The sequence below is a fragment of the Hyla sarda genome, chromosome 1 (genome assembly GCF_029499605.1).
Source record: "Hyla sarda isolate aHylSar1 chromosome 1, aHylSar1.hap1, whole genome shotgun sequence".
Classification (NCBI taxonomy): Eukaryota; Metazoa; Chordata; class Amphibia; order Anura; family Hylidae; genus Hyla; species Hyla sarda.
The window spans coordinates 340,223,505-340,250,976 of record NC_079189.1 but is presented as its reverse complement, the minus strand read 5'-3'; the positions used below and the strand labels follow the sequence as shown (position 1 = coordinate 340,250,976).

Sequence of the window (27,472 nt, the reverse complement as noted above, 5' to 3'; positions counted from 1 at the left end):
GGGAACAGGCGGGCCAGTCCATAGCATCAATGCCTTCCTCTTGCAGGAACTGCTTACACACTCCAGCCACATGAGCTCTAGCATTGTCTTGCATTAGGAGGAACCCAGGGCCAACCACACCAGCATATGGTCTCACAAGGGGTCTGAGGATCTCATCTCGGTACCTAATGGCAGTCAGGCTACCACTGGCAAGTACATGGAGGGCTGTGGCGGCCCCCCAAAGAAATGCTACCCCACACCATTACTGACCCACCACCAAACCGGTCATTCTGGAGGATGTTGCAGGCACCAGAAGATTCTCCACAGCATATCCAGACTGTCACATGTGCTCAGTGTAAACCTGCTTTCATCTGTGAAGAGCACAGGGCGCCAGTGGCGAATTTTCCAATCTTGGTGTTCTCTAGAAAATGCCAAACATCCTACACTGTGTTGGGCTGTAAGCATAACCCCCACCTGTGGATGTCAGTCCCTCATACCACCCTCATGGAGTATGTTTCTGACCATTTGAGTGGACACATGCAAATTTGTGGCCTGCTGGAGGTCATTTTGCAGGGCTCTGGCAGTGCTCCTCCTTGCACAAAGGCGGAGGCAGCGGTCCTGCTGCTGGGTTGTTGCCCTCCTTCGGCTTTCTCCACGTCTCCTGATGTACTGGCCTGTCTTCTGGTAGCGCCTCCATGCTCTGGACACTACGTTGACAGACACAGCAAACCTTCTTACCACAGCTTGCATTGATGTGCCATCCTGGATGAACTGCCCTACCTGAGCCACTTGTGTGGGTTGTAGACTCAGTTTCATGCTACCACTAGAGTGAAAGCACCACCAGCATTCAAAAGTGCACAAATCATCAGCCAAGAAGCCTAGGAACTGAGAAGTGGTCAGTGGTCACCACCTGCAGAACCACTCCTTTATTTGGATGTCTTGCTAAGTGCCTATAAATTTCTACCTGTTGTCTGTTCCATTTGTACAAAGCATGTGAAATTGATTGTCAATCAGTGTTGCTTCCTGAGTGGACAGTGTGATTTCACAGAAGTGTGATTGACTTGGAGTTACATTGTGTTGCTTAAGTCAGTGATTCCCAACCAGTGTGCCTCCAGCTGTTGCAAAACTACAACTCCCAACATGCCCGGACAGCCTTTGGCTGTCCTGACATGCTGGGAGTTGTAGTTTTGTAACAGCTGGAGGCACACTGGTTGAAAAACACTGGTTTAAGTGTTCCCTTTAGCTTTTTGAGCAGTGTATTATTGCATTCAATGTCTATATATCTAAAACCTAATACTTAAAGATGACTGTCCTCTACTGCATGCATGTGCACGTAGACACAAATAGAAACCAGTGCATACCAACAAAAAGCAACTGTTTTCTACATTTGAGCCTTTGTATAAGAAATAGGCTTGCAAGTTTGTTATTCTCTTTGCTAGCTGCTAGTAAAAATGGCAGAATATTTGTGTGCTAAAAGTATGCTCATAATAGTATAGCCACATAGTATAAAGTCAAATCTATTTTAACTACTCTTACCAGTAACAAGTGTAAATATAGCTACAAAATATAAAAGACCTAAAACAAAGCACATCAAAATATATGTAATTATATGATTTTTATCATGACATTTCAGGTTCTTGAGGTACAGACACATGCTGGTAAGGTTAAAGGAAATTGTCATCAGAATCAACCGCACTAAACCTGTTACACAGGCTTGTAAAACGCTTCTTATCTCATTAAAAACTGTGCAGCGGTTCGCCAGATATCTTCATTTTTAGTTATATGGTATTCCCAGGCTTGGGACTCAGTGGGAGGTCCGCAGCATCAGCACGGACTCGCTTGCGTCATTTTCGCCGGGCGGAGCGGCTGCCCGGCTCATGAATATTCATGGCTGCCTCATCGCAGTCTTCCTCCTGGTGTAGGTCACGTGGGTAGCGCCGTGCATGCGCCGCACACCCGGATCTATCTATGCAGGAGAATGCCGCTTCCGGGTGTACGGTGCGCGGCGCATGCGCAGCGCTACCCACGTGACCTACACCAGGAGGAAGACTGCGATGAGGCAGCCATGAATATTCATGAGCCGGGCAGCCGCTCCGCCCGGCGAAAATGACGCTGATGCTGATGCTGCAGACCTCCCACTGAGTCCCAAGCCTGGGAATACCATATAACTAAAAATTAAGATATCTGGCGAACTGCTGCACAGTTTTTAATGAGGTAAGAAGCGTTTTAATCAGGATCACCCGCACTACAAGCCTGTGTAACAGGTTTAGTGCGGGTGATTCTGATGACAGATTTCCTTTAAGAAAAGCTCTGCTTGCATATAAGTGGATTACTGCAAAAACATATACTTAACCCGATAACGACCATGGACGAGTATAGACGTCCAGCTTGGCGGCCGTTCCCGCATCTGGACGTCTATACTCGTCCATTCTTCTCGTGGGTGCTGCCCAGTGCACCCACGAGATCGCGGCAGGGACCCGGCTGTATCACACAGCCGGGACCCTGCTGCACTGCCAGGAACGAAATAAACTTCGGTCCCGGCAGTTTTAACCCTTACAGCCGCGGTCGGAAGTGACCGCGGGCTGTAAGTGTTATGACAGAGGGAGGGAGCTCCCTCTGTCTCCTCTGCAGCACCCCGCATCGCGATCGCAGGGTGCTGCTGCATACCTGGACTGCCGGGGGTCCTACAAAGACCCCCAGGTCTGCCCTGGGTATTGCCTGAGAGGCACGTCCTAATATGCTGCCTGCTAGTGAAAACTGGCAGGCAGCATATAACTGCAATGCTTTGGAATACTAAGTATTCCAAAGCATTAAAAAGTGTAAAAATAAATAAATAAAATAAAAGTGTAAAAATAAATAAAAATGTAATAAAAGTGTAAAAAATATATATATTAAAAATACATTTATTAAATGAATCTAATTTTAAAAAAAAGCATAATGTGTAGGATCGCATTGGCGGACATCCGCAGCATGTAATATGCTGCGGATGTCCGTCACGTGATCCTACACATTATGCAGCAGTCACGGTAATGACCTCGCTGCTGCGGCTGGGTAGCTTTGTGTGTCCACTCATAGCGGCGGATTTTCCGCCAGTAGTCATGAGCGGACACACTGAGCTACCCAGCCGCAGCAGTAATGGATATATTCGCCATGAGCGGGTGCTTATTCCCACAACATGGCGGATATATCCATCAGGAGCCTTAACTGTCACAGACAGACGCGTTATACTGCCAGCCGACCAAGGACCAATCAGAGAGGTCCCTGGTCCAGCCAATAACTTGTAGGGCTGCGGTATATAAATGGGGTCACTTGTGGGGGTGGGGGTACTGTTCTGCCCTGAAAGCCAAATGGCGCTCCTCTCCTGAGTCCTACCACGCAGCCAAGGAACCATATATGGCCAAAGCGGGGGTATTTCCGAACATGGGACAAGCAGCTAAATAAAATATAGGGTGCATGTCTTTCAATATCAGAAGTGATGTACAAAAAATATGCCCCCCAAATGATGCATTTGTGAAAAATTGCAATATTCGAATTTTTAACACTGACTTTATAATAATTCCTGCCAAAAAACTATGGTGTTAAAATACTCACTGTACCCCCTAGCGAATACCTTGAGGGGTCTAGTTTTTAAAATGGGGTCATTTGGGGGGGGGGGGGTGTTCCTATGTTCTACTACCTTTTAATTTCTGCAAACCTTGCATAGCACATAAAAAAATATGTACTTTTCAAATTTTCAAAATTTCAAGTTAAATTGTTAGGCTTCTAACTAATTTAAAATGTTAATTAAAAACTTAAAAATGACGTCAAAATAAAGTAGACATCTGAAAGCATAAGTTTCATAAACTATTTGGTCAGTAAGTATAAATATATGCGACCTATTAGTGTTAAAATTGCAAAAAATCGTAATTTTTTGTAAAAGTTTCATGATTTTTTTGCATTGTAAAAAAAAAAAATACAAATGATATCGGCTTACTTTTACTATGTACATGAAGGACAACTTGTGACAAAAAAACAATGTCAGAATTATCGTGATTGGCAAAACGTTACCAGAGTTATTCTCTAATAAAGACAGACATCCCTGATTTGAAAAAACAGGCCTGGTCTTTCAGGGGCGTACAGGTTTATTTGCATTGGTCCTTAAGGGGTTAAACTAGGCTATTGTTCATACTACAACATGCAATAAGTACATTGGTTTTTGTAGAGAATTAAAACAGTATGTCCTTCTTCATGTATTTAGGTGCTTTCATTTTCCTCTTTGGTCACTGAAATGATTCTTTAAATTTTTCTCTGAACAACGATCACTGTTTCGGCAACATGACGGAAAGTTCAACAGTGCACTTAAAAAACAAACAAACACATTGTTAAAATAGTATTAGTCAAATTGCACATAGCTTCGCTATAGCTACTCACACAAAAAAATACATGACTGGAAAACTTACAACTGCACCTACTCTAGAAAATGTTACCTAATAATAATAAGTACCCAGATTAAAATACTTATATCCTCTTGATGCCATTAGCCATACAGTTACAGGAGGGTCAGCTATATACCTAGTGCAAACTGCCGCCAAGATGGTGCACCAACAAAAACCGTGGATGTTAGTGGTGCCTCCTTATCTTGGCTGTTTAAATCCTTAGATGCAACAGTGAAAAGTGACCCTGCCATATAAGTGGTTAGACAGTGGGAAGGGGGTCTCCCTGTCACCTACAGACCCCTCTATGACATTATTGCAGGATCCCAATAGGTTGTTATTGCAGATGAGGCCTAATGAAGAACCCAAGGTCCGTCATCTTTGTAAACCTATTATGCCCTGTTAAAAACTGACGGACCAAAAAAATGCAATTTGGTGAAACAGAATAAAAAGGATTTAACCCTTTATTTATTTATTTTTTATTTTTTTTTAAACAGCCTGTTCATACTTATGGCTCTTGTTGCTGTCTATTAGGGCTGCACAATATTGGGAAAATGTGCAACTGCGATTATGGGCCTAAATATTGCGATATCGGTATGCGATGTGATATAATAAATAGATGGTAAAATCCCACCATTTCAAGTCCAATCTCCTCCATTTAACAACTATCCACCCATTTTATGCCCACCGCCTGTTTCACATCACCTCCATTTCTCCCCCCCCCCCCCCCTCCCCCGGTTACATTCTCCCCTCATGGTCACATCTTCTCCCTATGTCACAAGGTGTAGAGTGGTGCGTGAAGTCCTAACGCATCAGGACATACATTTACTTCAGTTGTCCTTAAGGGGTTAACCCCTTAAGGACCAAGCCCATTTTCACCTTAAGGACCAGGCCAATTTTATTTTTGAGTTTTCGTTTTTTCCTCCTCACCTTCTAAAATCTGTAACTTTCATATTTCCATCTACAGACCCATATAAGGGCTTGGTTTTTGTGTGACCAATTGTACTTTGTAATGAAACCTCTCATTTTACTATAAAATGTATGGCGAACCCCCCCAAAAAATTTTAGGGAGGAAATTTCAATGAAAACCACAATTTTGCACATTTTGGAGGGTTTCGTTTTCACACTGTACAATTTACGGTAGAAGTGACATGTGTTCTTTATTCTGTGGGTCAATACGATTAAAATGATACCCATGGATAGATACTTTTATATTTTTGTACAGTTTTAAAGGAGTAGTCCAGTGGTGATTCAGTGGTGAGCAACTTATCCCCTATCCTAAGAATAGGGGATAAGTTGCAGATCGCGGGGGGTCCGACCCCTGGGGCCCCCCGCGATCTCCTGTACGGAGCCCCGACAGCCCGCTGGAAGGGGGCGTGTCGACCTCCGCACGAGGCGGCGGCCGACACGCCCCCTCAATACAACTCTATGGCAGAGCCGAAGCGCTGCCTTCGGCAATCTCCGGCTCTGCCATAGAGATGTATTGAGGGGGCGTGTCGGCCGCCGCCTCGTGCGGGGGTCGACACCCGCTATCTCGGCGGAGAGCCGGGGCCCCGTACAGAGAGATCGCAGGGGGCCCCAGCGGTCGGACCCCCCGCGATCTCAAACTTATCCCCTATCCTTAGGATAGGGGATAAGTTTTTCACCACTGGACTACCCCTTTAAGAAAAATCTAAATCTTTTTGTACAAAATCAGTAATCTAAAATAGCCCTATTTTGACCACCTATAACTTTTTCATTTTCCCGTATATTGGGGCGGTATGAGGGCTCATTTTTTGCGCCGTCATCTGTACTTTTTTTTAGATACCACATTTGCATATTTAAAACTTTTAGATAATTTTTTATTTAGAGAAAAAAAGCAGCATTTTTGGATATTATTTTTTTAACGGTTACGCTATTCACTGTACGGGTTCATTAACATAATATTTTGATAGTTCGGACATTTACGCACGCGGCGATATCAAATTTTTTAATGCTTTTTGGGGGTAAAATGGGGACTATCTATAGCAATCCTTTGATTGCTAATACTGTTCAATGCTATGCATAGGACATAGCACTGCTCAGTATTATTGGTCATCTTCTGCTCTGGTCTGCTCGATCTCAGACCAGAGCAGAAGACCCCGGCCGCCATGCTGGATGATCGGATCGCCGCGGCAGCACTGCGGGCGATCCGATCATCCAATCAAAGTACCGCAATGCCGCAGATACCGCGACCTGTATTGATCAAGACATCTGAGGGGTTAATGGCGGACATCCGCACGATCGCGGATGTCAGCCATTACAGGCGGGTCCCCAGCTGCTGCTAGCAGCCGGAACCTGCCGTGTATGATGCGAGCACCTTTCCGATACTCCCGGTCATACACAGGACGTAAAAGTACGTCCTGGTGCGGGAAGTCCCGCCAGACCAGCATGTACATTTACGCCCGTGGTCGTTAAAGGGTTAAACTATCCGTTGCTTAAAGGAGTACTCTAGTGCAGAGTATTCCTGCTCCGTTCTGCCCGGGCTGCAAAATAAATGAAAATGAACTCTCACTCACCTTCCTGGGTTCCCGCAGAGCGCCACTACAGCTCTTCGGTCCTCCGGTCCATCCTCTTCATACTGCCGGGTGTAACCAAGCGTCACATGGCGCTCAGCCTATCGCCGGCCGCCGCGATGTTCAGCCTCGGCCGGCGATAGGCTGAGCGCCATGTGACGCTTCGTTACACCCGGAAGTATGAAGGAGATGCACCGGAGGACCGAACCGCTGTAGTGGCGCTCCGCGGGAACCCAGGGAGGTGAGTGATGGTTCATTTTCATTTATTTTGCAGCCCGGGCAGAACAGAGCAAAAATACTCTGGACTAGAGTACTCCTTTAAATGGTAACTCTGATTAAAACAAATTTTTGCTATTGCACTCCTTATGGTAAATAAAAATTGTTCTAATATACTTTTTTTTTTTTTTTTTTAAATAAAGTTTTCTATGTTTTATTTGTGCCCATCTTATACACAGACTTTGGACCGAAGCCCAAACACAGGAAGTGCAGCCTGGAGTGCTGAGGGGCGTGTGTTCAACCAACAGCATATGGCAGTTAAGTGTGAGAGGAGCTATGATTGGATGAGGTTGGACACACCCCCCTCAGCACTCCAGGCTGCACTTCCTGTGTTTGGGCTTCGGTCCAAAGTCTGTGTATAAGATGGGGGAAAATGTGCTCTTGAGCTTTTTTTTTATGAACAAATAAAACATAGAAAACTTTTATTTACCATAAGGAGTACAATAGCAAAAATTAGTTTTAATGAGAGTGCCCATTTAAAACCCCTTAAGGACCATTGACGTATGAGTACGTCCTTGGTCCCGCTCCCGTGATATAACACGGGGTTACACGGTGACCCAGCATCATATCACGGCGGGCCCGGCATCATAGTGAAGCCGGGACCCGCCTCTAAGAGCGCGCGGCACTGATTGCGGTGCTGCACGCTATTAACCCTTTAGCCGTGCACTCAAAGCTGAGCCACGCGGCTAAAAGTGAAAGTAAAAGTGCCTGGCTAGCTCAGGGAGCTGTTCGGGATCGCCGCGGTATAATCTCGGCATCCCGAACAGCTGTACTACAGGAAGAAGGTCTCTTACCTTCCTTCCTGCAGTCCGATCGCCGATTGAATGCTTCAAGCCTGAGATCCAGGCTTGAGCAATCAATCGCCGAAAACACTGATCATTGCATCTCTATGGAGATGCATTGAACAGTGTTAAAGATCAGTAAATGCAATGTTATAGCCCCCTATGGGGGCTATAATATTCCAAAAAAAAAAGTGTAAAAAAATCATTAACCCTTTGAATTATCCCTTCCCCTAATAAAAGTTTGAATCACCCGGCATTTCCAATAATAAAAAAAACTGTGTAAATAAAAACAAAAATAAACATGTGGTATCGCCGCGTGCGGAAATGTCCGAATTAAAAAAATATACCGCTAATGAAACCGCACGGTCAATGGCGTAAGCGCAAAAAAATTCATAAGTCCAAAACAGCGTATTTTTGGTCACTTTTTATATCATGAAAAGATGAATAAAAAGCGATCAAAAAGTCAGATCAATGCAAAAATAGTACCGACAAAAACGTCAGATCACGGCACAAAAAATTAACCCTCATAGTGCCCTGAACACAGAAAAATGAAAAAGTTATAGGGGTCAGAAGATGACAATTTTAAATGTATACATTTTCCTGCATGTAGTTATGATTTTTTCTGAAGTATGACAAAATCAAACCTATACAAGTAGGGTATCATTTTAACCGTATGGACCTAGAGAATAAAAATAAGGTGTCATTTTTACCGAAATATGCCCTGCGTAGAAACGGAAGCCCCCAAAATTTACAAAATGGCTGTATTTTTTCAATTTTGTTGCACAATGATTTTTTTCCCAGTTTCGTCGAAGATTTTTGTGTAAAATGACTGAAATAATTACAAAGTAGAATTGTTGGCGCAACAAATAAGCCATAATACAGATTTTTAGGTGCAAAATTTAAAGAGTTATGAATTTTTAAAGGTAAGGAGGAAAAAACGAAAGAACAAAAACGGAAAAACGCCCAGTCCTTAAGAGGTTAAGCACTTTTCCTGCTCTATTGCCATTTTGCTCAAGAAAATACTTGCCGGGACCAACACTGTGATACTGGCTGCTGTGTGGGAACAAGGAAGAAAAGTGTACGCTTTTTTTTCTTTTACCACCTACCAAAGCAGAATTATAAAATAAACACCACAACACAAAAACAAACTTTAAAATGATGCACTAATAAGCCCTTTAATATTACACATATTACATCTGCCAGTCTTTTATAGTACATCAAGGAGAGTAAAACCATGGAAGTGAACTTGTAACTGCATAATGTTGCAGACATATAATCACTTAACCCTCTGTGCTCCATAGCTTAACCCCTAGATTTCATTGGCCGTAAATGTAGGCCCTTGCCGTCAAGGACTTAAGGCACCAGGGCGTAAATAAAAACAAGCACAAGAGCTCCGCTTGCTTCATAGCAGTGAGTATCAACTACTATCAGTCATTAACCCTTTAGATGTTGTGATCAATGCAGATCACAGCATCTAAAGCATTAAATTAGATATGCTGGTTAGCTCAGTGGGGTTATCGGACCCCCAGATAGTGATTGCGCTGGGGGCTGATGAGCTAAAATGCAATTTTTTGGAGGTTTTGTTTTTACCCAGTACACTTTATGGTAGAAATTACAGGCTCTCTTTCTTTTGTGGGTCAATGCGATTACAACAACACCCAGATTATAAAGTTTCTCTATTGTACTAAAAAAAAAAATATATATATATATATATATATATATATATATATATATATATAAAAATTAAAAGTAAAAAAGGCAAACTTTTTTTTTTTTATATATATATAAAAAAATACATCAGTTTGCCTAAAATTGTGCTGCTTTTTTATATACAGGGCTGTATTAGGGCTCATTTTTTTGCACCATGATCTATAATTTTTATCGTTAACATTTTTGCCTCGATGGAACTTCTAAGTCAGTTTTTTCTAATTTTTTTCTGATATACATTTCATGGTGAAATGAAATGTGTCATAACAAGTACAGTTGATCATGCAAAAACAAGCCCTCATATGTCTCTGTGAATGAAAAAATAAAAGTTATGGGTCTCAACACGTTCAGGACTAAGGGCGTACAGGTGTTTTACCAAGATGTACAACATAAAAAAGTTTTTGTATCTGAAAATGCCCATTTAAGGGTTAAAATGTAGCAACAGACTCCAGCAAAAGGGAACTTTAGGACCTGTTCATATGAAAGATCGGATCTTCAAGCTGTGGTGTAACAATACACGTGAAGAAAACTGCCAAACAGCTAGAGAGGACATGCCTGCTCTCCTTTCCTGGCACATCTTTACTTATAGTGTTGCTCTCCCTGAGTATGAGTACAGAACGGTCCCATAAATTTACATTAGGAGTCTGTCCTGGTCACAAAAAAAAAAAAGTTATTTTGTCTTTTATAGCATAAAAATAAAAATTATTATTATTATTTTTTTTTATAGACTTGTCCCTTTAAAGCAATATTTTATCTCTTTTGTGGGATCAGGTGACACAGATTAGTCTTAGGTATCCATAACTTACCAGTTCATTGTTTCATGTGCTTTGGAAGGTACATAATTTATAATGCTCTTTTTCTGTACATGACTTGTTGCTAAAAAAAAAAAACCATGGCAACTAACTCTTAATTCAAAATAAAGTTTTGGTGCGCCTAATGTTATGTCAGACTGTTGTATACAGCAACAGAACTTAAAGGGGTACTCCGGTGGTCAACGTGTTTTTCCGTTTTTGACTTACCCTATTTGTTTTGTTTCATTTCTATTCTCGTTGTTTAGCCTACTCTATTTCTGTTCTTTGTCTTTTTATCCCCCACTTTGTTTTCCTATCTTTGCTTCTATTTCCTGTTTCTTGCTGTGCTGAAAACTACAAATCCCAGCATGCCACATGCCTTGCTGGTTTGGGGCGGCTTCTTTTTTGTTTGTTTGTTCCGCCCTTTACCCATCCTACTATTTTCCCGGATCAGCCCCCTTATACACAGCACACTAATATAATCAGCCTTGGTTGGGATACACTGTCATACACACACTAAAGGGACTACAACTCCCAGCATGTGTCATTCAGGAGTCTTCAGTCTGTTGTATAACACCAACATGCTGCCTCTGTAGTCTCCTGGGGGTTGTAGTTCACCACACCTCTGTAGGGCATACACCAGTGTTTCCCAACCAGGGTGCCTCCAGGTGTTGCAAAACTACAACTCCCAGCATGCCCTGACAGCCTTTGGGCATGCTAGGAGTTGTAGTTTTGCAACAGCTGGAGGCACACTGGTTGGGAAACACTGGTGTAACATGATGTGTATGCTGAATAGGCTAGAACAGTGTTTCCCAACCAGTGTACCTCCAGCTGTTGCAAATCTACAACTCGCAGCATGCCCAAAGTTTGTCAGGGCATGCTGGGAGTTGTAGTTTAGCAACAGCTGGAGGCACACTGGTTTGTAAACAATAGCATACACACATAACAGGGACTACAACTCCCAGCATGTGTTATTCAGGAGTCCCCCCTCCCCCTTCACATATTGGGGGAGATTTATCAAAACCTGTGCAGAGGAAAACTTGCCCAGTTGCCCATAGCAACCAATCAGCTTGCTGCTTTCATTTTTATGAAGGCCTGTGAAAAACGAAGCGATCTGATTGGTTGCTATGGGCAACTTGGCAAGTTTTCCTCTGCACAGGTTTTGATGAATCTCCCCCATAGAGATCATTCCCAGTCTGAGATTTATTCCCCTGCAGTCTATACATCCCCAGCCTGTGCACCTTCTCATCCTCCCCTTCAGATAACACTTATCTTCTCTGTGAGGTCCTTCTCCTGTGCAGACCTTTGTCCTTAGAATACAGAGCAGGGGGGAGGGGAGGAGCTGTGTACTCAGCTGGGTGAGGGGGCGTGGCTTATTCCTCTCATGCACAAAGAAAAAGAAAAAAAGCTGTGACATCTTGTCCACAACAGACTCAGAACTGTGGACAACAGTAAAAGAAAACCCTCTGAACTACAGAACTTCCTGCCCAACAAACAGTTAAGAAAAACACATACATGCTGCCAAAACATATAACATGTATATTGCAAAAAAACGAAACTTACAAAGAAGATGCCATATAGTCAAAAAAAATTTTTTTACCACCGGAGTTCCCCTTTAACCCCTTAACGACGCAGGACGTATATTTACGTCCTGCGCCGGCTCCCGCCATATGAAGCGGGATCGCGCCGCGATCCCGCATCATATCGCGTGGGTCCCGGCGCTAATCAACAGCCGGGACCCGCGGCTAATACCACACATCGCCGATCGCGGCGATGTGCGGTATTAACCCTTTAGAAGCGGCGGTCAAAGCTGACCGCCGCTTCTAAAGTGAAACTGAAAGTATCCCGGCTGCTCAGTCGGGCTGTTCGGGACCGCCGCGGTGAAATCGCGGCGTCCCGAACAGCTGATCGGACACCGGGAGGGCTCTTACCTGCCTCCCTGGTGTCCGATCGACGAATGACTGCTCCGTGCCTGAGCCAGTCAAGCGCCAATAACACTGATCACAGGCGTGTTAATACACGCCTGTGATCAGGATGAAAGATCAGTGTGTGCAGTGTTATAGGTCCCTATGGGACCTATAACACTGCAAAAAAAAAGTAAAAAAAAAGTGTTAATAAAGATCATTTAACCCCTTCCCTAATAAAAGTTTGAATCACCCCCCTTTTCCCATAAGAAAAATAAAACAGTGTAAAAAAAAATAAAAATAAACATATGTGGTATCGCCGCGTGCGTAAATGTCCGAACTATAAAAATATATCATTAATTAAGCCGTACGGTCAATGGCGTACGCGCAAAAAAATTCCAAAGTCCAAAAAAGCGTATTTTGGTAACTTTTTATAACATTAAAAAATGAATAAAAAGTGATCAAAAAGTCAGATCAAAACAAAAATCATACCAATAAAAACTTCAGATCACGGCGCAAAAAATGAGTCCTCATACCGCCCCGTACGTGGAAAAATAAAAAAGTTATAGGGGTCAGAAGATGACATTTTTAAACGTATAAATTTTCCTGCATGTAGTTATGATTTTTTCCAGAAGTGCGACAAAATCAAACCTATATAAGTAGGGTATCATTTTAACCGTATGGACCTACAGAATAATGATAAGGTGTAATTTTTACCGAAATATGCACTGCGTAGAAACGGAAGCCCCCAAAAGTTACAAAATGGCGTTTTTTTTTTCGATTTTGTCGCACAATGATTTTTTTTTCCGTTTCGCCGTGCATTTTTGGGTAAAATGACTAATGTCACTGCAAAGTAGAATTGGCGACGCAAAAAATAAGCCATAATATGGATTTTTAGGTGGAAAATTGAAAGGGTTATGATTTTTTAAAGGTAAGGAGGAAAAAACGAAAGTGCAAAAACGGAAAAACCCTGAGTCCTTAAGGGGTTAAGCAATCACTTTTTTTTATTAAACCAAAACTTTAGCTAAATCTGAATGGATTCTACAATGACAATGTAAAAAAATTGTTGTAATTTTATGTAAATAGAAAATGGTTGTAATAAATCACACAACAGGAAATGACAACCAAGTACCTTCATATTCTGAATGGTGTCTGTCCAGTCCATGGTTGCTATCTGAGGTATGGCAGACAGAAGAACACTTGTTGCTTTATTGGCATTTTCTTTTAATGTTTTCAGCACCCTGTCCACAGAAACCTTAAAAGAAAAAAAGTAGTCAGACAGCGGTAAAGACACCATCACACAAGAGCTATGCCTGGAAATATTTAAAATGTACCTGTCGTCAACAAAAACTTTTTATATAATGTAGATAATACCATTATATGCATATTTGTAATATACATTGGTTAAAAATGGTGTATATTTTGGGGTGAAAAAATGCTGTCCCTGCAGCCATTGTCTGTGTGTCTCTATGAGGAGTCCAAAAACAGGAAGTGAGGGTAGGACAAGCAGACTACTGGCTTGTCAATCATCCGGACATATGAGCCAGGAGCATGTTATAGAGCCTCAGTGCACGCTGTCCTGCTTTTTCTTGCCGACCCTCACTTCCTGTATTTGGACTCCTTATAGCGACACACATGCAATAGCTGCGGGGAAAAAAATATACATAATTCTTAACCAATGTATATTACAAATATACATATTATGGTATTATCTACATTATATAAAACGTTTTTGTTGACAAAAGGTACAGATCATGTTTTCCTCGAGTAAAAAGGAATCATCCATGTAACATTTGGTATTTACATTCCCCTCAGTTGTGTCCTAAAGGTCGTCATTTCTTCAGGACCCATTAATAGATGCATGAGAATTCAGAAAGTGAGGAAGGCATGGAAGCACTCTCCAGCCTCAGGATGCCTATAGACATAGCAGTAATGTGCTGGGATTTTGCAATGTGGGCTTGGCCAAGTGACTTCTACAGGTGAAACACACTGAAGCTTTGTTTTACTGGTGCACATCCAAAGGCTGCACAGAAACCCCCCCACTTACGGTTTTCTACTATACACGCATAATAAGCACGTGTGCACAGCTTTTGGGGCACTTTTTGAGATGTAGAAACACTTTTAAAAGGGAATCTGTTTATGCTGCATTCACACTACGCTTCATCCATAAGGGGACCGCATCTGGCAGGGAATTGTGAAAAACGGGCACTCCCGTACCCCCATCTCATTTATTTGAATGAGCCGGCGGGAGTCAGTGACTCTGGCCGGCTCATTTTTGCCTCGAATCCGGTTTTGTGAACGGACTGAAAACAGTGGTCTACTACGGTTTTCAGTCCAGTCACAAAACCGGATACAGGGCAAAAAAATGTATCAGATGGGTCAAATGTAGGAGATGGGGGCCGGGTACGGCTGGGATACGGGAGCGCCCGGTTTTCACATTTCCCAGTTGGATTAGTACGAAACGTAGTGTGAATGCAGCCTTAGCCAAGTGTCAAAAATGTATCTCCTTGTTCGCCCTCACCTCCTTGATTACCATACAGGGCTTTGTACATGACTGGAGGTCCCTCCAGAGAGGTAAAGAAAGAGTGGGAAAAAAAAGAAGAAAAAAAACGCTCCAGTGTGGCGCTATCCATAGAAGGTCCAAGGCATCAGTTAATTCATCAATAAAAGCTTATTTATCGATTAAAAAGTACAACAAAAAGCAAGACAAGTTTCACTTGTTTACCCTTTTTCAATTTCAGATAGGAGATACAGGAGAAGCACACGCGTCATGTATACACACACAAAAAGGGTCGCCAACTATACAGGAATGGGGCGTGCCTAACTTCATCATAAAGATAAGAGCATATAATTGTTCAGAATATAATAACAAATACAACAGGTATTTGCTGATACACTTATTATAGAAAACTGTTAAATCCATTTATGTATGTAAATAGTAGGAAATAATAAACAGAAACATACACCGATATCTGTAAGTTGATATCGTCTGGGTCGGGACCCGGAACATAAACGAATGCACATGTGGCTTGTAACTGACAGCTGCTATCTTGTAACTTATAGAGGGGCTTTTACTAAGGGGTTTAGTCATTTTTTTCTGACTATTTTTGGCACAAAATTGTCGCAATTGCGCCTACCCTATTTTTTGTGCGACTTTCTCTAGCAAGAGCTAGAAAGTAAAAAAAATTTTTCCCGCTTAATTTACGCTAGTTTTCAGTTTTTACTTGCAGTGGTCAGGAATTTATTAACTGAGACAGTCGCAGTTGCGCAATAAACTGTCGCAACGGCCGTAAAAATTTACACTGCGCTACCGGGACACTGCAGTGATTTACATCCCCCCCCCCTCTCACCTGCCAGTGCCACACAACTCCCATCTGTCTGCTGTTGCAAGACCACAAGTCCCAGCATGCCCTTACAGTGAGGACACGCTGGGAGTTGTAGTCTTGTAGCAGCTGGAGCTGAGCGGCGCAAGCGGGAGACAAGGGGGGGGGGGGGTAGCGGGGAGGCCGTATTAGGAGCCCGGCGGGAGACAAGGGGGGGGGGGGGGGGTAGCGGGGAGGCCGTATGAGGAGCCCGGGCTCCTGCCCTGAGAGCCAAAGGCTTTGACTGTCAGGGCATGCTGGGAGTTGCAGTTTTGCAACAGCTGGAGGGCCACAGTTTGCAGACCACTGGTGTGTGGTCTGTAAAATGTAGTCCTCCAGCTGTTGCAAAACTAAACAGCTGAAGGGGACCGGCGAAGACGTTCACTTACCCTTCCGAGGCTCCAGCGACTATCGCTGACGGAGATCGTCGGGCAGCACTGTCGCACTACGGAAGCCGGTAAGTTGCCCAAGCTTCCCAACCAGGGTGCCTCCAGATGTTGCAAGACTACAACTCCCAGCATGCCTGGACAGCCTTTGGCTGTCCAGGCATGCTGGGAGTTGTAGTTTTGCAACATCTGGAGGCACCCTGGTTGGGAAACACTGTTTTAGGCCAGTGTTTCCCAACCAGGTTGCCTCCAGATGTTGCAAAACTACAACTCTCAGCATTCCTGGACAGTCAAAGGCTTATTTCTACTGAGGAAAAGGCCCGAGGCCTTGAAACGCGTCTAGAAACTTACCACAGACTTGCATCTACCATCATACATATAAATTCATCTTCAATATAGCGATATTCCAACTTACCATTTGCAACTGCTGGAAGTCCTCATTATCGGGACCACTGCTCTACTACGCGCGCACAGCGCTCAGTTCACACGAGGCACGCCGCACCTACTCCCACCGCTGCTACTACACTATCATTGCTGCTAAACTATTGCCATTGTCGCCGTCTCCTTGGACCAACCAGCAATCCACGGCACACCAGAGAGGCCGGTGCCACCCGTGCCAGCCGAGGACTACAGGAGAAGGAGATCTGCGCTGCTACTAAGACACCGGGCACCTCCGGAGACCTGACATCTCCGTGTCAGCCCGTACAACCAGCCCCATAGACGGCTTCAGGAGTGGTGAGTGGTGCCGTGCACCAGACCTCGTATCGTTATTCTTATAAATGTGATACATACTGTACCACCAACGATTGCTATTGTCTATTCCACACAAGGATCGCAAACAATTGAACTGTGTACTTAGCTACTGGAACTCTATCATGAGAACATTGAACTACTGTTAGCACAATATTTTTAATATTTTTACATATGGATGCAAGTTTTTAATATTTTTTAATATATATATATATATATATATTTTTTTTTATGAGTATTTGTATTATACTTATGCACTGAATTACATGCACTGATTTCTATGTCCCTTGCAAGGGCCCTGCAGGGACAGGTATTAGTGACATTTATATACCTGTGACTTATATCATTAAAAATATTATATTTACTATCTGGATCATATGCTAATATTTCTGATACACCTTGAGGACTGGTCCTTAGTTGTTTTTCAACTATACCTATTTATTAACATCTGGAGGCAACCTGGTTGGGAAACACTGGCCTAAAACAGTGTTTTCCAACCAGGGTGCCTCAAGATGTTGCAAAACTACAAGTCCCAGGTTGAGAAACACTGTGCCCGGCCTCCGCCCCACCTTAGAGTAAGGGCATGCTGGGAGTTGTAGTCCTGCAGCTGGGGGCAGGGGACAAGCTTGTCACTTGCCCACACATCTCCTGCACCACACAACTACAACTCCCAGCATGTCCTTACTGTAAGGGCATGCTGGCAGTTGTAGTCGTGCGGGGCGGGAGATGTGTGAGCAGGTGATAATAAATGTACTAACCCATTTTTTTTTTTTCTTCTCATTTCAGATCCGTGTATCCTGTGGACTCCTTCGGATTCGGTGGACTACTTCGATGACCAGCGTTTTTCTTTGTTTGATTTTAATAAAATGGTTAACGAGGGCTTGTGGGGGAGTGTTTTTTGTAATAAAATTTTTTTAAAACCTGTTGTGTTTTTTCCTTACTTTACTAGACAGGCTTAGTAGTGGAAGCTGTCTTATAGACGGAATCCATTACTAAGCTGGGCTTAGCGTTAGCCACAAAAACAGCTAGCGCTAACCCCCTATTATTACCCCGGTACCCAACGTCACAGGGGTGCCGGGAAGAGTCGGTACCAACAGGCCTGGAGCGTCAAAAATGGCGCTCCTGGGCCTAGGCGGTAACAGGCTGGCGTTATTTAGGCTGGGGAGGATCAGTAACAATGGTCCTCGCCCACCCTGGTAACGTCAGGCTGTTACTGTTTGGTTGGTATTTGGCTGAGAATGAAAATAGGGGGGACCCTATGCGTTTTTTTTTTTTTAAATAAATAATTAAATATTTTAAAAAAAAAACACATAGGGTCCCCCCTATTTTTATTCTCAGCCAAATACCAACCAAACAGTAACAGCCTGACATTACCAGGGTGGGCGACGACCATTGTTACTGGCCCTCCCCAGCCTAAATAACGCCAGCCTGTTACCGCCTAGGCCCAGGAGCGCCATTTTTGACGCTCCGGGCCTGTTGGTACCGGCTCTTCCCGGCACCCCTGTGGTGTTGGGTACCGGGGTAATAATTGGGGGTTAGCGCTAGCTGTTTTTGTGGCTAACGCTAAGCCCGGCTTAGTAATGGACTCCGTCTATAAGACAGCTTCCACTACTAAGCCTGTCTAGTAAAGTAAAAAAAAAAAAAAACACAACAGGTTTAAAAAAAAAATTATTACAAAAAAACACTCCCCCACATGCCCTCGTTAACCATTTTATTAACATAAAGCAAAGAAAAACGCTGGTCGTCGAAGCAGTCCACCGAATCCGAAGGAGTCCACAGGATACACGGATCTGTAGAAGAAGTAACCAAAAAAAATAAAAAATAAAAGTGTAAGTACATTTAGGGAGAAAAAAAACTGTTAAAAAAATGTAACAAACACACACACACACACACACACACACTAAACGCCGTTTACCACTTCTGAGCCATGACTACAATTTAGTTATTGAATTATTTAGATGTGGTGAAAAAGCTAAAAAAAAAACTCAAAAGATCCGGAAGGAACCAGCAGCCAAACCTATTCAGACAGCAGGAAAAAGGAACAGACTATTTTTTCTACTACATGAAGTAAATTTCCCACTCTTGCCTATGTGTGCCAAATTTATTAATGCCGTGCAACATATTAGTAAATTTGTCGCACAGAGTCAAAAATGAAGTAGAAAAAAACAGGGTAAAAACCAGACTACATAGTAAAAGATTAGTAAATGCCCCTCATAGTGAAAGTGCATAGCTGAATATGTCAGAGGAACCAGTGAAGGCAAACTGATAATGGTGTAAAGGAAATTCTTCTTACAGAGTCGTTGTAGTCATTATCAAGGTGCCGGGCAGTGGTGTCCTTCTTATGAATGAAATTGTAAACAGTCGTAATCCTAGGTCACATGACCCGAACTCCGCTGAGTGCAGCAGCTAGTGCTGTCATCTCACACGGCTCTTTCAGATGCACGATTGAATGCTTCTGAATGCATAAACCAGGGATGAAAGAACAGTACAAGGTTTATGAAGACAGAAAGCAATTGACAGTGAGATACTATGTTGCAAGGCACATAGCCTGAATTGTGTCCAATGTATGCGCATGGGGGAAAGTAAGTATAAAATACATGAGTTAAAAAATAGCAACTATGTATTAGTTATTGGGTATAAATAGTAGATATAAATCTCATAGAGGAAAATAAAAGTGGGATGACATCTCTCTCATAAAAGGCAACAACGCCCCACAAGATTAAAAGTAGTGTCTGAAAATATTAATAGGGAGTATATATATCTCAATCATATGAATTAATACTATAATAAATACACCAGAACGGTATATCACCACCCCGGAGCATTTTTTCCCCCACTCTTTCTTGACTGGTATCCTAGGCAAGGAACCAGTATAACAGCAAAGCCCTGGACGGCCGCAATCCTATTTAAGTACCCCACGGAAAGGGGTGATATGCATTAGGGATCAACCGATATCGATTTTTTAGGGCCGATACCGATTACTCATGCTGTTATTCCAGTATAAGTTATCGGCTATTTAGATCATTGATTTAAAGCGTGCACTTTAAATCAATGAACTGCAGCGGCTTTTGCGGTGCCAGAGACCGCCGCCACCACCCGCTTCTCTCCCCCTGCCTGTCCTGGGGTCCTCCTGAGTCCTGTCACCGCCACCGAGACCTCCCCCCCCACCGCACCGCCACGGCCAGAGACTGCCGCTGCCACATTGCCTCCCCTATTCCCGGTTTTATAATTACCTGTTCCCGGAGCCCGCGCTTATTCAGGCTCCGGCGGCATCCTCCTGAGCTGTCACTGTGAGCACTGACGGTGACATCGCATTGAGGACGTCACTTGTCATTGCGTAGCGCACAGCATAACACAGGATGCCGCAGGAGCTAGAAGTAGCGCGGACCCCGGGAACAGGTAATTATAAAACCGTGGATGGGGGAGGGAATGGGGCAGCGGCAGTCTCCGGCTGGGGCAGTGCGGTGGTGGGGGTTGCGGTGGCGATGCATTATCGGCAAGGTAATTGCCGATACCGATAACGTCCAAAATCGTGAATATCGGCCGATAATATCAGCCAAACCGATAATCGGTCGATCCCTAATATGCATAACCTCAAGGGATACACCAGGTGAGAGTCCAGCTTACATCAGGGGTGTGGAAATTTAATAAAAACTACTAGTCCACGGGACAAACGGAGCAAAATCTTCTTGCCTCTCATGACAATCCACTTGTCCGGGCCAATTTTCGCTTTTACACTAGTTTTTTCCTCCTCGCCCTATAATAGTCATAACTAACTACTATAATGATACCTTTTCATTTTTCCATAACCTATTCGCCGAAACAAAAATATTGGTGAAGTAAAACTGAAATAGTATAAGATAATTTTCTATGCCATTTACCCTGTGGTTGAGCTAACATGTTATTTTAATACTTTAGACCGGCCTTATAACAGCAATATCCGATTTTTTTTTATTGCAATTTTCTGACCCCTGTAGCTTTAAAAAAAATAAAATAAATTGCATAACAGGCTGTATGAGGGCTAATTTTTTTTGCACCATAATCTGTTTTTTTGTATCGGTACCATTTTGGTATAGATCTGACTTTTTAATAGCTTTTAACTTTTTTATGGGATATTATAAAAATTGCAATTCTGTGATTTTTTTTATTTTTTTTACATTTTACGTTGTTTACTGTACGGGATACTTAATGTTATATTTTAATAGTTCGTACAATTACGTGTGCAGCGATACCAAATATGTTTATTTTTATTATGTTTACATATTCTTTTTTATATAGGGAAAGGGGGAGATTTGAACTTTTAATATGGAAGGGGTTAATGTTTATCTTTTAAACTTTTATTAACCCGATAACGACCATGGACGTCTATACTCGTCCAATGGCCATTACTGGGGTATGACGCGGGCTCCCGACTCGAGCCCGCGTCATACCGGCCAGCCCCCAGCTGATTCCTGTAGCTGGGGGCCGGCATTAATAGCCGACATGCGGCGATCGCCGCGGCCGGCTATTAACCCTTTAGATCGCCGCTGTCAAAGTTGACAGCGGCGTCTAAAGGTGCCTGTATACAGTCCCTGGTGGTCCAGTGGGGTGGATCGCTCCCCCGCAGCGCGATCGCGGGGGAGCGATCCACTGCTGAGGTAGCCTGAGGGCTTACCTCTCCTCCTGTGTCGGCTCCGGCTCTCTGAATGATAAAGCCTGGCAGGACCAGGCTTTATCAATCGAGCGCAGAGCACACAGATGAATGGGATTGTATGCAATCCCATTCATCTGTATGAGGAATCAAATGATTCCTCCTAAAAGTCCCCTAAGGGGACTAAAAGTGTAAAAAAAAAAAAGTTTTAAAAAAGTTTAAACACACACATTAACCCCTTCTTTATTAAAAGTTTAAATCACCCCCCTTTTCCCAAATTCCATATTAAAAATATGTAACCATAATAAAAATAAACATATGTAGTATCGTCGCGTGCGTAAATGTCTGAACTATAAAAATATATCATTAATTAAACCGCACGGTCAATGGCGTACACGCAAAAAAATTCCAAAGTCCAAAATAGCGTATTTTTGGTCACTTTTCATACCATAAAAAAAGGAATAAAAAGCGATCAAGAAGTCCAATCAAAATAAAAATTGTACCGATTAAAACTTCAGATCACGGCGCAAAAAATGAGCCCTCAAACCGCCCTGTACGTGGAAAAATAAAAAAGTTATAGGGGTCAGAAAAGGACAATTTTAAATGTAAATTTTCCTGCATGTAGTTATGATTTTTTCCAGAAGTGCGACAAAATCAAACCTATATAAGTAGGGTATCATTTTAATCGTATGGACCTACAGAATAAAGATAAAGTGTAATTTTTACCGAAAAATGTACTGCCTAGAAACAGAAGCCCCCAAAATTTACAAAATGGTGTTTTTTCTTCAATTTTGTCGCACAATGATTTTTTTTTCCGTTTCGCCATAAATGTTTGTGTAAAATGACTCATGTCATTCCAAAGTAGAATTGGTGGCGCAAAAAATAAGCCCTCATATGGATTTTTTAGGTGCAAAATTGAAAGGGTTATGATTTTTAAAAGGTGAGGAGGAAAAAACGAAAGTGTAAAAACAGAAAAATGCTTGGTCCTTAAAGGGTTAAACATTTTTTTTCCCCCACACTTTATTAGTCCCTTAGGGGACTTTTAGGAGGAATCATTAGATTCCTCATACAGATCAATAGAGCAATCTACAGATCTGTGTGCTCTACGATCCATTGATAGAGCCTAGTCCAGCCAGGCTCCATCAATGACAGAGCAATGGACACCAGGGAAGCAGAGGTAAGCCCTCCGGCTACCTCTATAGTGGTAGACTGAGCTGCGGGGGAGCGTTCCACCCCATTAGCCCAACAGGGAGCATTCACATGTCCCTTTAGTCGCCAGCGATCTAAAGGGTTAATAGCCGGCAACGGCGATCGGGATCGCTGCATGCTGGCTAATAGTGGCAGCCCCCAGCTACTGAAATAAGCTGGGGGCTGCAGAGTACGGAGAGGGATGGAGTCAGGAGCCCACTCCATACTCCCCTGTGAGCGCTGCCATGCTTGTCGGGGGCTTTCAAGTCTGGCCCTGCTTGCCTGAAGCAGGGCTAAGGACCTGAAAAATTCACCTGCCCGGCGCCCAGGACTGAATGTCCCGGACATCGGGCGATGCAAATTCCACATCCCTGTTACAGACGCTCATTACCTTCAGTCACCTGTACATACAGTATTATATGAGGCACTGCCCTAGTGTTTTTTGCATTCCTTTTTCCCTCCTGAGAGGTGGCACTGCATAAAGCCACCTGGCCCTCATTTTAATGTGTAAGTAACAGTCAGCAGTACCACAGCACTGGGTGGAACTGGCAAGGAGGAATACTGTGGCTTTCCCAGGGAAGCTCTGATGCTGTAATTGACTACATATAGACAGTTTATATATACATTAGGGGGAGATTTATCAAAACCTGTCCAGAGAAAAAGTTTCTGAGTTGCCCATAGCAACCATATTGATTCTTTTTATTTTTCAGAGACCTTGTTAGAAATAAAAGCAGCATTCTGATTGGTTGCTATGGGCAACTCAGCAACTTTTCCTCTGGACAGGTTTTGATAAATGTCCGCCATTATATCTATCTATCTATAATCTCCCCTGGTGTCTCCTTCTGGAAGAGGGAAATTGATCCCACTGTATGGCTTTACAATGAAATACACTGCAGCCTGTTGTCAAAAGTATATGTTGAGACCGCTTCCAATGTGTATGTGGTAACTAGTAGGGCTTTGGGGCATAAAAGATAAATAATGCTATGTGGATTAAAAAGGGGAAGGGCCCCTGCTTGTTGGCTTTTACTTAAAGGGGTTCTCCCTTGTTTATACTGTTTTTTGTTATTATGTTTTTGTGTTATGTGTGTATAAGTATGTGTTTTTTTATGTGTGTTGTGATTATGTATATATGTATTTTCTTACCTTTTGTGACGATCCGGAAGCTGGCCCCTTTTTCTTCCAGTGGCTTGCAGTGCACCTCGGCCTCCGCCATGTTGTGTTCGGTAAGTGGGATGTCGGGGGTGTGTTCTTGCTTCTGTCCTTCCTATCTTCTGACGTCCGAGGCAAATCTTTTCTACCTGTTTCTTCCGTGGCTCAACGACGAATCTGCGACCTCTTCCGGCGCATGCGCAGGTAGTTTGTTTTTTTTACCAATAAAGTTTTTTTGTCTAATTGACAAACTGTCTGCGCAAGCGCGAGTACGCAAGTGCTACGCTAACAGCGTAGCGTACATTAGGTCTACGCTAATAGCGTAGCTTCGCACAAGCGCAGACACTTTGTCAATTAGACCAAAAAACTTTATTGGTAAAAAAAAAAACTACCTGCGCATGCGCCGGAAGAGGTCACAGATTCGTCGCCGAGCCACAGAAGAAACAGGAAGAAAAGATTCACCTCGGACATCAGAAGATAGGAAGGACAGAAGCAACACCCCCCGACATCCCACTTACCGAACACAACATGGCGGAGGCCGAGGTGCACTGCAAGCCACTGGAAGAAAAAGGGGCCAGCTTCCGGATCGTCACAAAAGGTAAGAAAATACATATATACATAATCACAACACACATAAAAAAACACATACTTATACACACATAACACACAAACATAATAACAAAAAACAGTATAAACAAGGGAGAACCCCTTTAATGCTCCCAAGTCCTTTAGGGTCGTTTTAGAAGGCAGAACAATGCCAATTCTGAGCACATCTCTAGCAGATCAGCACTCTAGCATAAATGATCGTTTAATTGCTTGTGTGCCTCTTTCACTAACCTCCTTTTCAGATGTTTATCCTCTGTTCACAAAAGGAGATGCGTAGCCAACCAACAATGATTTTTAGGGCCACACGCTCAGCGATCAGCCATTGAATGAGCGATTGCGCGATAACTGCAGGGCAATAATTTCCCCGTATAAAAGTTCATTTACATATAACTCTCCATCTGTGCAGTTATTTCACACTGTAGCAACTAGAGATGAGTGAAGTTACAGTTATTCAATTCGTCACAAACTTCTCGGCTCGGCAGTTGTTGTCTTTAGCCTGCATAAATTAGCTCAGGTGCTCCAGTGGGCTGGAAAAGGTGGATACAGTCCTAGGAGAGTCTCCAGCCCACCAGAGCACCTGAAAGCTGAGCTAATTTATGAAGGCTAAAGTCAACAACTGCCTGAGAAGTTTGTGATGAATCGAATCACTAAAACTTTGATCATGTCTAGTAGCAACTGTTTATGTTCTGTTGACCTTATAAAGTTTTACAAGCATTTTGACAATTTTGTTCTAAGGTAGCTGGTTTAACCATTATTTTCTGTTACAAATCCTCGAATTTTTGTTTTAGGCAAGCTTACTCCTATGAGAGGTTCTGATTCAGATTCAGCTGGTGCCAGAGAAGCAAGCCGTGCCAGCCAAACAATCCACATAAAGTGATTACTATAAGGATCATATGATCAGGACCTGAACCAATCCAAAATTAAGCAAAATTTATGTCAGAACAGAGCAAAGCCCAAAAAAGTGGCTATAGAAATGTACAATGGTCTGTCCTGAAGTGGTAAATCAAAGTGGTACACGGAAATTTAGGAAGAGCCACTCCAGCAATAGAACTCCCAGCAGGCAATGACAGCTACCAGCAATGCATAAGGGAAAGTAACACAAAGTGTACATACAGTGGGGATCAAAAGTTTGGGCACCCCAGGTAAAAATTTGTATTAACCTCTTCAGGACGCCGGACGTGGGGCGTATGCGCACGCTCGTGGGAATTCTGGTCCCCGCCGCTAGCCGGTTGGGGACCGGACCGGGATGCCTACTGAAATCATTCAGCAGGCATTCCGGCACATCCCCGAGGGGGGTCCTGAGACCCCCCCCCCCCCCATGTCGGCGATCGCAGAAAATCGCATGTCAATTCAGACATGCGATTTTCTGCTATTCCGGGCTGATCGGGTCTCTGGTGACCCGATCACCCGGAAAATAGGGATGATCGGAGCTGTCAGTGCAGCCCCGATCATCCTGAGGGATAGGAGCGAGGTCGCAGTGCTGCGATCTCCTCCTATCCCCTGCCATTGGTCAGAACTGATTCTGACCAATGGCAGCGCAGGACAGGGGGGGGGGGGGGGAACGGGGGGGGGGGATATAGGAAGGGGGCAGTAAGCGATATTTACTGCTGCCCTTCCTAGTGGGTGCGAAACTGCAACTCCCAGCATGCCCAGACAGCCAAAGGCTGTCTGGGCATGCTGGGAGTTGTAGTTTTGCAACATCTGGAGGGTCACAGATTCGAGACCACTGTTACAGTGGTGCCCAAACGGTAGCCCTCCAGATGTTGCCAAACTACAACTCTCAGCATGCCTAGACTGCCCAGGCATGCTGGGAGTTGTAGTTCTGTAACGTCTGTCCCTTCAGATTTTGCAATTTTCATGACGTTTTTGAAAATTGCTGCCCTTCTTTGAAGCCCTCTAATTTTTTCAAAAAGTAAAAATATGTCCATTTTATGATGCAAACATAAAGTGGACATATTGTATTTGTGAACAAAAATAAAATGTATTTGGAATATCCATTTTCCTTACAAGCAGAGAGCTTCAAAGTTAGAAAAATGCAAAATTTTCATAAAATTTTGGGATTTTTCACCAAAAAAGGATGCAAGTAACGACGGAAATTTACCACCGAAATAAAGTAGAATATGTCACGAAAAAACAATCTCAGAATCAGAATATTCGGGAAAAGCGTTTTAGAGTTATTAATGCGTAAAGCGACGGTGGTCAGAATTGCGAAAAAGGGCTCAGTCCTTAAGGTGAAAAAGGGCTGCGTCCTTAAGGGGTTAATGTGCATAAAGAAGCCAAGGAAAGATGGAAAAGTCTCCAAAAAGGCATCAAATTACAGATTAGACATTCTTATAATATATCAACAAGAGTTAGATTTTATTTCCATCGTTTACACTTTCGAAATAACAGAAAACAAAAAAATGGTGTCTGCAAAAGTTTGGGCACCCTGCAGAGTTAATATCTTGTACTGCCCCATTTGGCAAGTATCACAGCTTGTAAACGCTTTTTGTAGCAATCCAAGAGTCTTTCAATTCTTGTTTGAGGTATCTTTCCCCATACCTCCTTACAAAAGTCTTCCAGTGCTTTGAGATTTCTGGGCTGTCTGTCACACACTGCTCTTTTAAGGTCTATCCATAGATTTTGCAATTATGTTGCGGTCAGGAGATTGTGAAGGTCATGGCAAAACCTTCAGTTTACACCTCTTGATGTAATCCCCCTGGATTTCGAGGTGTGTTTAGGATCATTATCCATTTGTAGAAGCCATCTCTCTTTAACTTCAGCTTTTTCACAGATGGCATGAAGTTAGCATCCAAAAGTTGCTGAAATGTTATTGAATCCATCTTTTCTTCTACTCTTGAGATGTTCCCTGTGCCACTGGGTGCAGTACAACCCCAAAGCATGAATGATCCACCCCCATGCTTAACAGTTGGACAGAGGTTCTTTTCATTAAATTCTGTTCCCCTTCTTCTCCAAACGTACCTTTGCTCATTCCGGCCAAAAAGTTAAATTTTAACCTCATTGGTCCACATAACTT

At 43.2% G+C, this 27,472-nt stretch overlaps 1 protein-coding gene across 3 annotated transcripts in view; it reads right to left on the bottom strand.

Moving 5' to 3' along the window:
- Positions 1-4,082: 4,082 nt before the first annotated feature.
- MTAP (methylthioadenosine phosphorylase) overlaps positions 4,083-27,472 on the bottom strand; it is a 62,191-nt gene continuing 38,801 nt past the window's right edge. For all 3 annotated transcript variants that reach the window (XM_056520436.1, XM_056520453.1, XM_056520445.1), the window contains 2 exons: positions 13,518-13,640; positions 4,083-4,316 (listed from right to left, as the gene is read on the bottom strand). In XM_056520436.1, coding sequence (XP_056376411.1) covers positions 4,278-4,316; positions 13,518-13,640 — 162 coding nt within the window. In that variant the 3' untranslated portion in view covers positions 4,083-4,277. The remainder of the gene's footprint in view (positions 4,317-13,517; positions 13,641-27,472) is intronic.